We start from the raw sequence: 13,287 nt of genomic DNA, 5'->3' as shown, positions 1-13,287 counted from the left end.
GCATGCAGGACCCCAGCTCGCAGCCTTGGCACCTCCTGAAAAGCCAGGGCAGAAAGCCCAAACCAGGTTCTAGGACAACAGAAATGCTTAAAATTAGGTAATTAAATACTTGACTGAATTTCAACCTTGGTTCTTCTCCTTGTCCCCATCTGTTCTGACTTCTCTTCTACGCTGTACCTTCACTGCTGTTTTTGAAGCGACTGGGGGAAAGTCTCCTTACCCGCCTAGCATTTTGGTTTTTTAATTTTCTTCAAATTCGGGAAACTGGAAGTGCAATAAAAAGCATTATTTCCTGCCACAGTGCCCTCTCCACATCTTGAGTTGCCCACTGGCTCTGGTTAATATTTTCAGAAGGCACGGAGAACCAACCAGGTATGGGAAATCTCACATTTTTTTTCTCCACAATCACGTCTTTAACAAAGTAGGACTTTCTGCACTATTAGTATTAGTTTTGCAAGTACCTGCATTATTATCAATATAAGTTCTCAGAAAAATGTATGCTGGTTAAAACAATAACGAGGCAGGAGCCTGGTTAGCAAAGAGCGTGAATTATGGCAAATTCAAATTTAAAAAACCAAAACCCCACAGGAGGAGCCTGAGCTGTGTCTGAGCAAGCTCCGTGCTCTGCTGTAAGCCTCCTGGTAGCAAGGCTGTTTATGCCAGAGAAATGAAAATCCCCCGTTAACAATCACAGGTACCTAATGCCATCACTGATGCCTATTAAGTCGGTAATTCCTGCATGTTCAGAGCACGAGAGCTGTTTTGTGCACAAGACCTCTATCAAGAGTTAAAAGGAGCACACAAATTGGAACCGGCATTTCGATGGCAGGGGAGGGAGCAGCCTTGATCTGCCTCACGTTATCATACCTGGAAATCCCATTTTTCATACAGAAGACTTTCTTTACAGTTTGTGTTTGAAAAGGAAAACAATCACAATTTTTCTGCCCAAAAACAGTAAGAGGGGAACCTTGGGTGGAATATGGAGAAGTCATGCCAGCCTGCAAACAGCAGCGATCCCCTATAACACTATTTCCCTGCCTTCCCCCACCCACCAAGGAAAGCCTGATATGCTTATACAAGCACCCAAACCCCAAAGCAATAGAACAATTCAATTGGCTTTCCAATTAGCAGAGTGGCTGCTTGGCATCCGGTCCAGGGCTTATTTGAGTTTCACAAGACGCTCTGCTCAGCCACGAGCCCCGTAAAGGATGCCAGCCAGCCACTCTTCTCAATTTGAAGTTAAAAAGCTGATTTTATAGTTCCATAATACATGGAGGTGATACTGGGGAGCAAATCCAGAGGCTCACGTGTAAGACTATGCCGCTTTGTACACCTTAAAGGTGACATATTCTAAAATAAACCCTCTCTCCATACTCTTTGTACCACAGATCTGTGTTTTTCATGTAGATTAAGGACAAATGCTTTAGTTAGGCTAAAGCAATTAGTTCCTCAGGAGCCTTAGCTCGGCACTAGAGGCAAAAAGGAAGAGAAAACAGCCCATTACAAACAGCAGAGAACTGGGACATGTCCTCAAGACCGTCCCCCATGCTGGTGAAGAAGAAAAAGGCAAAGGCCGGTCTGATTTGAAGGTATTTTCCCTCTGAATGGCGATCTGATTATCAACAAGGTCATTGCTGGTTCTGCCAGGGGAAGACAACCCCTGATGGCTCCACTTGGCAGAACTCCAGCCAACTCTAAGTTCGGCAGAAAAAAAGCCTTAACATGAGTCCTTCAGGCTGCAGCAGGATGAAATCCTGATCCGTGAGGCTGGTTGTAAGAGTGCTCCTCCTTTGAAATCCCCACTATTTGTGTAGCTTTGATGAGCAGTGGCCACTCAGCACACCGCCACATCCCAGCTCCGGCTTTCTCAAGCTGTGCACAGGGCCAGGAGCACCCCGAGATCCCCCGAGCACGTCTGGGTTTTGTGCTCCCAAGCCCAGCTTCTTTCCTTCTGTTTTGCAGCGTCACCGAGCTGACCGCCTGCATTAAGGCTATTAAATCAAAAGCTCCTCAAACCCTTCTTGAGTCACTGCTTTCCAAGGCAACATTCCCAATTACATTACACCCTACTTGACTGTACTAAAACAAGGAGGAGAGAAGCTCCGAGGCGATCTGCATTGCTCTCGTGTGCTCCTCCGATTTAATTACATCCCAGAACTTTTTCTATTCTGTAAAACTCAGCAGTAAAAATTTATTATTCCGAATCTAAGGAAGGGATATTGCTTCAATACTTTTTTTCCTCCAAATCTGTCCTCTATTTGTCACTATTAAACCTGCAGATTTATAGTTTCTCATGTTTCTGATGATCTGATATTGGAGATCTTTTATTGTCTCCATTCCTATTAGCCACAGTTACTGTGTTAGCTCCGTATTGGCTTCCTTGACTTCCCTCATCAGCAATACTGTGACTCCTAAATACTTTTTCACTTGTTTACCTCTGTCCCCTCCTTCACACGTTTTGCATTGCCAGCAGGATTTGCAATGCTGAATGCTCACCACTTACACCCAGCAGACTTCTGAACTAGCTTCACATCCGAACAGCAGGAAAGAAAACGAAGCAGCCTCTGCAATGAGCTGGGTGGCACAGAGACGCGGCCCCTTTTTAGCAAAAAGCACCCACAAACACAAAGCCTCCATCTGGGAGGCAAAGGGGTGTAATGAATAAATCTTAAGGCCGCCAAATTAGCAAATTGGATGTGCCTTCGGTTTGTGTCAGAAGTCTGAGGACTCGATTCGTAACGAGAAATTCAATGTCAGAGTTTGACAGAAATACAAGCACTACTCATCAGAAAAAAGGAGTCTGGAACCCAGTCTCCTGGCAGAAAAATGGCCTTTTTCCAAAATGAATAGCTGCAAATAACCCACACAGATTTGATGCTAGCTCCTCCTATAGGACTGCTGCTATAAAATAGTGTTTGCAACCCAAATACTACAGGAGTACAGTAAAAGGCAGGTGTTGTTCATAAAAATTAATTAAGCATAATAGGTTTTCGAGGGCTCGAAATGGGAAGAGTAAAAAAGCTCTCTACTGCATAAACAAAAATTTTAATTTTTACATTTATTCATTTTTAATTCCATCACACTCGCACTGAAAATCACCTGGAAACTAACGATATTGTCTGGAAAGAGGAGAACAAGAGCCAGAACGAAACCCGGTCCATGTGGTTAACGTGTAACTGAGAGCTCAGGCCACACGCAGCCCTCTCCTTGTGGTGATTCGCAGCCTTTTCTCTCCGGATCTATTCTCTGATCGGTAGCTATTCTCAACACTGGCACACAAACAAAACAGATTTAGCAATTAAAATACACAGAAACAAAGCAAAAATAAAAAGCCACGAACTCCAATATGAACACGAGTTTCCTGAGGGCAGCTTATTCACTACACTCTGTACGCAGGGCTCCTTCTGCGTGTTTGACACAGCAAAACTCAGACACCAGAATTGCCAACCCCGTGCAGAACAATTCCTAACACACCTCTCGGCGTTTTGCTCATATCCTACATCACTGAGCGCAAGACTAGCAACAAACTTTTATTTTTAAAGGTTAGTAGTGAAGCAAAACTCTCAGCATTTCACACGTGGGTCAAGGCAAGGATGCTGCCATGCTGCTGCAGACACAGCAAAATATCTGATCTGGGTTTTTCCAGGCAGTGGGTTAGGCTCAGACGTGATGCCCCAGCCACATGCCTCCGTGATGGCTCAGGAGGAGGCTGGAGGAAAGTTTATGCCCCGTGCTAGGGCCTTGCCTCTGGGAATCACACAGGCACCGGCTTCTGAAATTGTATCTTATAAAGAAAATGGGTCTGTAGGCTTCTAGCCATCGTGGGCATTCAGAAAGAAATACCTGGAGAAATGCAGGCTGTGGGTATTTCACAAGCATCAAAACTGACGGCACAAACCCCATCAGCAGCCTACCCGGAATTACCATTTTTCATTTGGATAAGAAAACAAAAGGGTGAGTTTGGGCCCCTACAATGGCACCGCTGTAATTCCAACAGTTCTCTCTAGGGCACCAGAAACGCCGTCCTCATCTGGTTTAACTGCAGTGGCCTGAAAGAAGGTTTCAGGTGAATCAGAAGCCGGCAGAGAGCAGAGCAGGATCTCCCACACGGGGTTATATATCCGAATCAGCTGCTTGTGCTGAAGCCTTACTTCACGGGGCCTGCCAATAGCCTCTAAGAGCAGCGTGCAGCTCGGGGCGCTTGCACATTGCACGGATCCGTTGTGCTGCTGCTGTCCCGCAGGAGTCTGAGAGCCAATGCCACGACTGTCTCTTCCTCATACAAGGATTCGTCTTCTCAGGAAGGAATTTGGCTTGCCTGAAGACAAGGGCCACCATCCCAAAACATGGCTCTAACTGCACAAGGGGCAACAACGATGGCCGAGGACAGCTTGAGGACAGCTCTCACGAGTGGTGCCTGCTCCTAGCACACCGAGGGGGGCACGGCTGCAGCACGGGGCTGGGGTCACAGCCATGGAGCAGGGACAAGAAGGTCCCACACCAGGATGAATTAAGCCCACTTTAATACCCTTTACGAAACATTTTATTGAAAACTTTTAGACAGCACAAAGCTTCTGTTGATCACTTGCAGCCTGAATTTCCTGCGGGGAGCTCCAGCCTTGCCAACCCTTTCCCCACACGAGGCAAATGACTACAGCTCAGCTTCTTGGTGGCAGCTGCTGGCACACGGGGCTCTTATCTCATTCAGCCTCTTCTGTCCTCTGCAGGGCAAAGCAGTCCCACGCTGCAATAGCTTCACAGCTTTCTTCAGCTGCCTGGACAGTCCAGGGGAACCCACGCCACTGATTCCCACTGGCCCCAAAAGAGGGGGAAACCCAAAGAGTTCTCGCGAAGAGATTTTGTGGTATGCTTAGAGGGACAAGGAAGCAGGCTCCTAGGCAAAAGGAGACCTTTGTTCTGCTCACAGGAGAGTACAAGGTCTCAGAATAGAAAGAATATACAAGGCAAACTTCTTTGTCAGCATGACAAGGCAAAACAGCCGTGCCAGGATTAATAGCTGCTTGCTGGTGACACAAACCACTGAGACAGCTCAGGCAGAAATGCCTCATTTCCCCAGGAACGGAGAGAAACCCTTAGAAGTCATTAGCAAGTATCATCAGCAGGACTTTTAAAAAGTATTTTTCAGCTATTTAATTCAGTTCTGTATTTCAAAGAATAAGCAGCTGTCTTTGAGGAAGATTGGGAGCACGTATCAGGTGCTTTCTTGGCTGAAGGACACCGACAGCTTGCACACTTATGGCCACTTTCACTCCACCCGATGTGATTTAGCTATGACTGTAGCAAACACAAATTTTGACAGAGAACCAAGCTGAAAAGCTGAGATACCAGAGGTTTTCTTTCCCCCTTACAAAATTAACACAGTATTACCTTACAAAAACTCATACTTCGTTCAGCCAACAGTTGTAAAATGAAATAAACATTTTCAATCTGTCTCCCTTTTACCATGAAGCAGCCCAAAGCCAGCAGCAGGGCCATACCTGCTTCCCCTCAACGTCTTCACTGATGAACAAATCAGGAAACCTCGCTACTCTTCCAACCGAACACACAGTTTATTCAACCATTTAATAACCAGCACAGCAAAATTATCATGGTAAAGGCAAACACAGACTTTGCACTCCCACTCCCTGCCCCTCAAAAAGGTTATTTTGAAAACTTTTATATTCCTAGTGTCTGCTTCAATCTTGGACAACAGCTAACTAGTTAACACAAGTAATAAAGAACACTGTATAACACGTGGACAAACTACCAGGTTAGCCACAGCCTTCTAGGGTTGAAGTAGCACGGCATGATGCAGAAACACAATTTATTTGGGCAAGAGACAACAACTGAGGTCTAGGTGTGTACAAAAGTGCTCGGATTTTATTTATGAACAGGGTGTAGAAGTTAAGAAAAGCGAGAGTTGTAACAGGAACGAGGCCAGGACGGTTTTGTTCAGAAAAAGGGCGATAAATTTTGGGCTACCGCTGTTTTTTCTTTGTTTTATTTTGGAGTGTGTGGATACTAGCAGGAAATAGGCATACTTTTCATACCGGTAAACTCAAATTTAGAAAGGAGGTAAGTAAAAGGAACCCATTTAAAAACAGTCACCATATATTTCCAAACAGTCAAACATAGGGGTATCCTTTTAAAAGGAGACATACCTGCTTCAGGACTTGTTTGATTACAGCTGCTAGCAATGCTGTTTGGTATCACTGGAGTGGAGGATGCCTGGATTCTTGACTGAGGTGGGTTCGGATGTAATGAATTTCCTAAAGCCATTCCTGACTGACTGAGCATCCCACAGTTCCCGCTAGCCTGCATCTGATTTATTAAACCTGCGAGATGGTTGGTTGTGCCTGGGCTAGTACCATGGACAAAGTTAGTGTTTGTGTTCTGGCAGTGCAGCCCTTCCCCTCGTAACGGTAAGCTCTGCGCCAGCGAGTTCTGAAGAGTGCCAGAATTCATACTGGTGTCTGCGAAATGCATCTGGTTACCAGAGCAAGGCAAGACAGTGTTTGAGCTCCCACAACTGGTGGTACTATTGCTGCTCATGTGGGAGCTTTGACAACTCATGGACTGAAGTAACTGGGACATAGAGCTGATGGGAAACGAGCTTTGACTTTGCTTTCTTATCAAATCAGATCCAGCTTTGGAAACTCCAGAGCTCTCCAACTGAGACTGTCTCAGCAAACTCAACACCGTGGTGGTTGGCTGCTTTCTTTTTCTCAGAGGATCTTTCTGCTGAGACATCAACTTATCTCTCAGCGCTGCTCGACCACTTTGCCCTTCAGTCGTTGGTAGAAGCACGTTGGCAGCAGGAGGGAACATGGTATTTAAAGTGCTATGTCCTTCGTTGTTGCCACCGCTGGCAACAGGTCCAGAATTGCTACTGCTGTTATTGTTGTTACCAGCAAGTTTATTTTGATTTGCTAGCTGTGCTTTGGCTGCTGCTGAGAGTAAACTACTTGCTGGAAAAGAGGCAGCATTGTGCTGGTTCAAGATCTGATTTAAAGGCATTCCCAGCAAACCAGGCTGACTCTTCAACGAACCACTTCCAGCCGATGCAGTAGAAAAAACTGCATTGTTTGGAGGATTTAACACATTACTCATTCCAGCAATTAATGGGTTAGGGATGTCCTTGTATTGATTAAGTCCATCGTGCTTGGTGGAAGGGCTAGATGGCATAGATGGTCTTGGTGACCCTATTGTTGACCTTGGGGACCGGGGAGGAACTTTCATACCAGTACAAGACGACTGCGGTCCTACTGGAGGCAGCAGGAAATTTCCATGATCTGATGACGTGGAAGAAGAACGTGATCTTTGGGGAGAAGCCTCGATCCTTCCGATCCCGGAGCCCATCATATGAACGGGGGACGTCACCGGCGAAGGAGACAGCGAGGTCGAAGCCGAGTGCTGAACTCTTTGAACATGACTTCCATGGTTCATGTGACCGGGTTTTACCGTTGGCAAAGGAAGGTTACTTGGCAAAGGGACGACAGCAGGAGGCATGCTTACATTCATCACGGGTACCTGAGAGTGGACATTTGAATGGAAAGTAGTTGGGTTAATGATAACAGGGTTCTGATTGACTGGTTTGCTAGGAATAGGGTCAAGAATGCCAAGTGGATCCTTTTCTGATGTTAATGGCTTTTTCTGAAGAGCACAAGAAGGCGGTGGAGGAGGTGGGGGTGGACCTTGGGGTGGTTTATGGTGGAACATTGCTCGTGGTATTTCCATACCAGTTGAAAAATTACACATGGTTTTTTTCATTACGGGGCTTTTTGTGGTCAAGGTTGGGGAAAGAGGTATATTAGTCCTTCCAGCCATTGCACAGGATGACTGTATGGGAGAACCATGTAGCATTACTGATGGTGGAGACAGAGGTGTCCTGTTCATGTGAATAGGACTTGAGTTGGGTGCTCCATGAAAGCTGGGATTGTTCCTCGTGAAAACATCAGGGCTTCCAAGTGGGTCAGTCCTAGGAGAGATGGAGCCATCTCCATATATCTGCGATCCTGATGAAGCTGGACTGGGCATCCCACCATGACTGCCACGATATGGAGACTTCTGTCCAAGTTCATTACTACCCAATCTCTGCCTAGGATAGACAGAATGAAGTTCTTGTTGCTGGCTTCCAGCCATTTCTTGCACATAAAGCCTACCCATGGCATTAGATGCCCCAATCATCAACTTGAAAGGAGTCTTACATTCTGGCATCACAGAATTTGTAATTCCTTCATGTGATTTATTCCTCATCGATCTCGGAGTTGCTGCTCGAGTAGGAACTACCGGAGTTGCACCTGGTATTAGAAACACAACAATTACTATTTTGAAGGCTGGTATCATGCATTTCAGTGCACAACTACTGGGTGTGAGAACATTCACAAAAGCCTTTTGGCTAAATGTTTGCTTAAACAGAAGTAACAGCTAAATCACCAACCAGTTGCTGGAGTTGACTACCAATTGACTACCAATGACTACCAGTTGACTGGAGTTGACTACCAGTTGACTACCAGTTGCTGGAGTATCACTACCCTACTGCATACTGCAATTGCACAGACCACAACTCCATTTTCCATATAAAAACCTACAGAAATAGGGACCTCTTTAGATCTTGTGCTTCGTAGCACCCTTGCTACCCACATAAATGTATTTCAGCACTATCTGTCCACAACATCAATTCCTGAAGTTATTTTATTTTTATTATTTCCTCCCCTTTTCTATCTCCCCTCTAAGCATCCATCATCTCCAGTGTCCTACACCTGACTCTCCAGCATCATCTCTTCAGCTTCAGCCCCAGCTAGAAGAGCTGGCAGAACTATCGCAGGGAAAAGGAGCCTCTGGCACCATCTATTGAGTACAGGAGGAACAAGGTCCAAGAAGGGTTCAGACTAATTTCCCCTTGTCCTACAGACAAAAAGTCCTGCCCCAAACGTTGCACCTGATGAGGATGAATGGGGAACTGTGCCATACAACTCTGGCCCGGATTTCTATTCAGCAGAGCACTTAATTGCACAGATCTAAGAGGACATGGCTGAGCTAGGCAGGGTGCAGCATCCCCGCTGCTCTGCATCACTCACTGGCCCTGCAGGCACCGAGTGTCAGTCTTCTGAGTTAATCTCTTCTTTGGAACTGCTTTGCTAAAAAGGTGAGCACGTTATATAATGCCCTGCAATATTTCACTGAATGAAGGCTTTTCCTGCAGCTTCTGCAAAAAAATTAGTTTGGTATCAAGATACTAAATTCAAGAATGGGCTTCACCTTTTATGCTTGTTTTCAGGATAAAGGCTTTGAGGATATTTATACGTGCACGTGTGAAACCTTATGCTATGGAAAAAATTACTGTGTTGGGACTAGACCTTCCACACGCACCAGATTGCTTTCCTTTTCTACCCACTAATATCAGTTTTGTTTAAGAAATAAATATTTTTTCAATATTTTATTTTCGGAATACCCTCACAGGCAGCTCCAAGTCTGATGGACTTTCTGCCAGCTTTACTGCTCTGGGAATTTGTAATTCAGTTTGCAGCGTGAGCTCAGCAAAGGAAAATGAATACATTCTTGGCATGCAGCCTCTGAATATGCAAACTTAGACTTGAGTAGTGAGCTACATTTCATGTTCAAATGAATTCAGAGGTACCTTTAAATTCCCCTGCTCACAAGAACTCAGTTCCCTTCTTTCCTTCTCTCTGGTCGTAGGAGACGAATGGCAGCGAGAGTCCTGCCTTCATTCTATTTACTCAACCAGCTACATCATGACAGAAACAAACACATTCCTTTTCTCAAAATATAACTGAAGTCTCATTCTGGGGAGAAACCTCAAGACTGAACTACAAAACATAATATGCACAGGAATCCTCACATTTAGTGCTTGACCTAAGCACATGGACAAACTTTGGTGTGCACAACTGAAACGACATTTTGTTTACCAAGGCAATGTATTGGGAAATTTTGTTCTTCACTTGATGGACAAAATTCTAATTAATAGAGAAGATGTAATGAGTACGTTCATATCTTAAATATTTATCTTTTTCCCCTCCTTAATTTTGCCCTTTATTTTTTAAAAAAGAAACGTAATTTAAGTAGAGCTAATAAAGAATAATAAAAAAATAACCAGGAAAATGCGTAGTAATTTGGGAAATTGTACTATTCAGTCTTAAAACAAACGTACATTGAAAAACTAAACAATTTAAAGCTTTAAGATCATATAAGGCAATCTCAAAGTGCAATAGTACCTCAGTACTATGAACATCACTGGTATCTTAGTCCTGTCTACATAACTAAAATGATATATTTTTATATACTTAAAGTTTTCCACTTTTATTCAGGCCACAGAGGGCTTAGCAATTAGCCCACTATAATTATAATGATACAGGGATACAAAGATCTCTCAAAACATCAAGGATCTTTTCCCAGATGTTGTAGGCATCACAGTGTATAACCATAAACGTACAAAGCTCTATCTTCAAAGTAACTTCACTCCTCCATCCTAACTACTTGGATTTGTAAGACTGCTTCTGAACCTTTTCTTGTAATCCTCAGAAAGGACCTAATTTCCAGTTTACATTTCTCTGCAGCTCTGGTTTTGTAGCTGTTTCTTTCAGTGCTAACTTTGTCCTTTAGTTTAAGTTGCTTCCTGGTGGCCATTCTCTTGATGTCTTTACTGACAGCAACTGCATCTCCTTTCAGGCACCATTTTGGTGGGCTAAACAAACTAAGCACTTTTAGATGACTTTCATAAAACAGGTTTTGCACTTGCTTAATAGAAGAGCCTCTGCTCTATTTCAGTTTGAGTGCCTCTAGCGAGAACAGCAGCACAGGAAGGCAGCAAGCATTCAAAGACATTTGTACTTCTCCGTCTCAGAATCACATTGATCTGCACCACACTGCCATCTGGTACTGCTCACAGGCATCTTTGATCAGTTAGTATATCTAGGTCTTCTTGCTCAATAATTTACAGCTAATAGCTTTTTTCACTAGTCCCCAGGTGAATAACCTTACAATTAACAGGATTTGTTGCTATACCTTTTTTTTCACTCCAGGTGTCAATGATCCCCCAGTTTTTCAACATGTCTGGATCTTCTCTTGTTTTGATAGCACCTATTGGTTTCATCCATCAACAAATTACTTCATTTTTTGTTGATATGGATAATTAAAATGCTAAGCCAGGTTGGTCCTAACAAATAATCCTTGAGAAATTACAGTGGAGATCTTCTCTAGCTGTATATTCTGCCTTGCAATACAATTTCCCATTTAGCTAAGTCCTTAGCCACATTCTAATCCCTTTATAATCACTTTATTCAGCTTCTCTAATTTCCCATGTGACAGAATATCAGACATATTACTACAGTTCCAAAAGATGAGGGCTAATGTATTTTCTTTGTCTAGAACAATCTGATATCTTTTCCAAGAAAATCATGCTCTTCGTCTGGGATGACCTGCTTTTTAGACTCACTTTCTACCTACCTACATCCTTCTAATTACTACCTCCATTTTCAACTTGAATGTTTACTACTGCAATTACAGAAGAACTTCGGGGGTGTTCTTGTATAGTAATTATAAATCCTAAATGAGTTAAATAACTAATTCTGCAGGATTTTACTCACTTGTTCCACCACCAGGACTGGTTAGAACTAGTGAAGGATGTGGTGCTTCCATGCTTTTATGAAGTGTAGCCACAGCAATAATTTTCCTTTTATGTATGCATAGTTTGGTGACATCTTCGTCCGCTTTAACATCTTCAGCAGTTCTCTGCTTCACAGCAGCTCCAGGATCAAAATTAAAGACCTAAGAATAAAAATTCCAACATTTAAAATAATGATTAAAGCCAGAAGGCTCCCCAAATATATCTAAACCAAAAATTTTTGTACATAAAATTAAATTTGCCTCCGTTCCTTAGAGCAGCTAGATTGGTCCTACAATGTCCAGGAGATACGTTTATAGCATCTTTTGAAATAAACAAAGAGCAAATATATTTCTAATAAACACACAGAGCCACAGAAGTTGTCATTTAGCAACTGAGAATTTTAACACCACCCAGTGTAAAGGGGAGGAAGGGAAAAAGGACTATGGGTGGTTGAGATGGCTTTGTGTTTAGAAAGACAAGAAGAGTTAAAATTTGCATGCAGATGATAAAATTGTGTTTTTCAGGGTGTTATAGTGATTCAACACTTCTTGGAAATATTATGAAAACTACATTTAAAAATACCTGTTATAACTACATATATTTATGTTTACTCTAAAATACATAGGATCAACCTAACCCTAGCAGCTAGTTAGGAGTCTTCCACAAACCAAGTCCTGCTGAGGCTATCACGTATGAACCTCACACACCAACACAGTGCTGCTGTGCTGATGGCAGGTTGCCATTTTAATAGGAAAATGCTCAACCACCATAAAGACTGAGTCGGATCTTTTCCATGTGGGGAGAAGACAGAAAGGAGATTTATTTAATGGTTTGCATTCTATGGTCAATCTCTGGGTATACACCACTTCTATTTTATATAGACAATGAGAACAGAAATTAAGTCATTAGCTGACAGAGCAGAAATCCATAATCCGAACAGCACAGAAATCCAGAATTATGATTTCTTTACCTTGGGAAGAACAAGAGGACATTCTAGGCCACACTTGCATGTTCCATCAGTCAGCAAGTAAGTCTTCACCTGCTCCAAGCAGGATAATAAAGACCCACTGGGACTGTAAAGAAACAAAAATGAAAAATTCAGGCTATTTGATAGGTCAGGACTTCTACCAACCATCCTAACAGCTCACACAGACAGGTTTGACAGAAGGCACCTAAGATTCCATATTTAGTTTCAAAGTACTTCCTGCTTTTAGTCGAGAACTGAGATGATATGCATCAAAACCAGTTAAAAAAAAAATAAAAAAAAAGATTTTAAAGGAAGATTTTACTACAGAAAAACAAACGTGGCAAGTGCAAAGGAAGTAATTGAGATTACTGATATTTAGTATTCACATTACAGTCCTGCTAGAAAGCTTTAACTACTGCCTAACAACACTGAGATGATTTTTCTCCAGCTTCTCTCCCATAAAGTGTAACCCACAGGCGGGCTGCAGTCCCCACGGACCTCCTCCTTTTCCATCCCATCCCTGCAGTCCCACGGAGGCGTGACAGTCACCTGTAGTCTCTAGGACCAGGGCCTAATTTAACAAGAAAACATCACAAACGTGTTTCAAGAAGTGGGAGATGACCCACGGAGAAAAGGGGGAACAGTAACACCGCTGTTGTGGTCTGTTAGGTGCATGAACAATTTAGTTTGTTCA

General features: G+C 43.3%; 1 protein-coding gene across 10 annotated transcripts in view; it reads right to left on the bottom strand.

The window, feature by feature from the left end:
* Positions 1 to 13,287, bottom strand: part of MBD5 (methyl-CpG binding domain protein 5) — a 125,985-nt gene that overhangs the window by 22,510 nt on the left and 90,188 nt on the right. For all 10 annotated transcript variants that reach the window (XM_084523284.1, XM_084523280.1, XM_084523288.1 and 7 more), the window contains 3 exons: positions 12,597 to 12,699; positions 11,607 to 11,787; positions 6,162 to 8,300 (listed from right to left, as the gene is read on the bottom strand). In XM_084523284.1, the coding sequence (XP_084379410.1) occupies positions 6,162 to 8,300; positions 11,607 to 11,787; positions 12,597 to 12,699 (2,423 nt within the window). The remainder of the gene's footprint in view (positions 1 to 6,161; positions 8,301 to 11,606; positions 11,788 to 12,596; positions 12,700 to 13,287) is intronic.

This window comes from Aythya ferina, assembly GCF_964211825.1.
Source record: "Aythya ferina genome assembly, chromosome: 6".
In the NCBI taxonomy this organism is placed as follows: domain Eukaryota; kingdom Metazoa; phylum Chordata; class Aves; order Anseriformes; family Anatidae; genus Aythya; species Aythya ferina.
The sequence above is the reverse complement of the archived record's forward strand: the minus strand, read 5'-3'. Positions and strand labels throughout refer to the sequence as shown.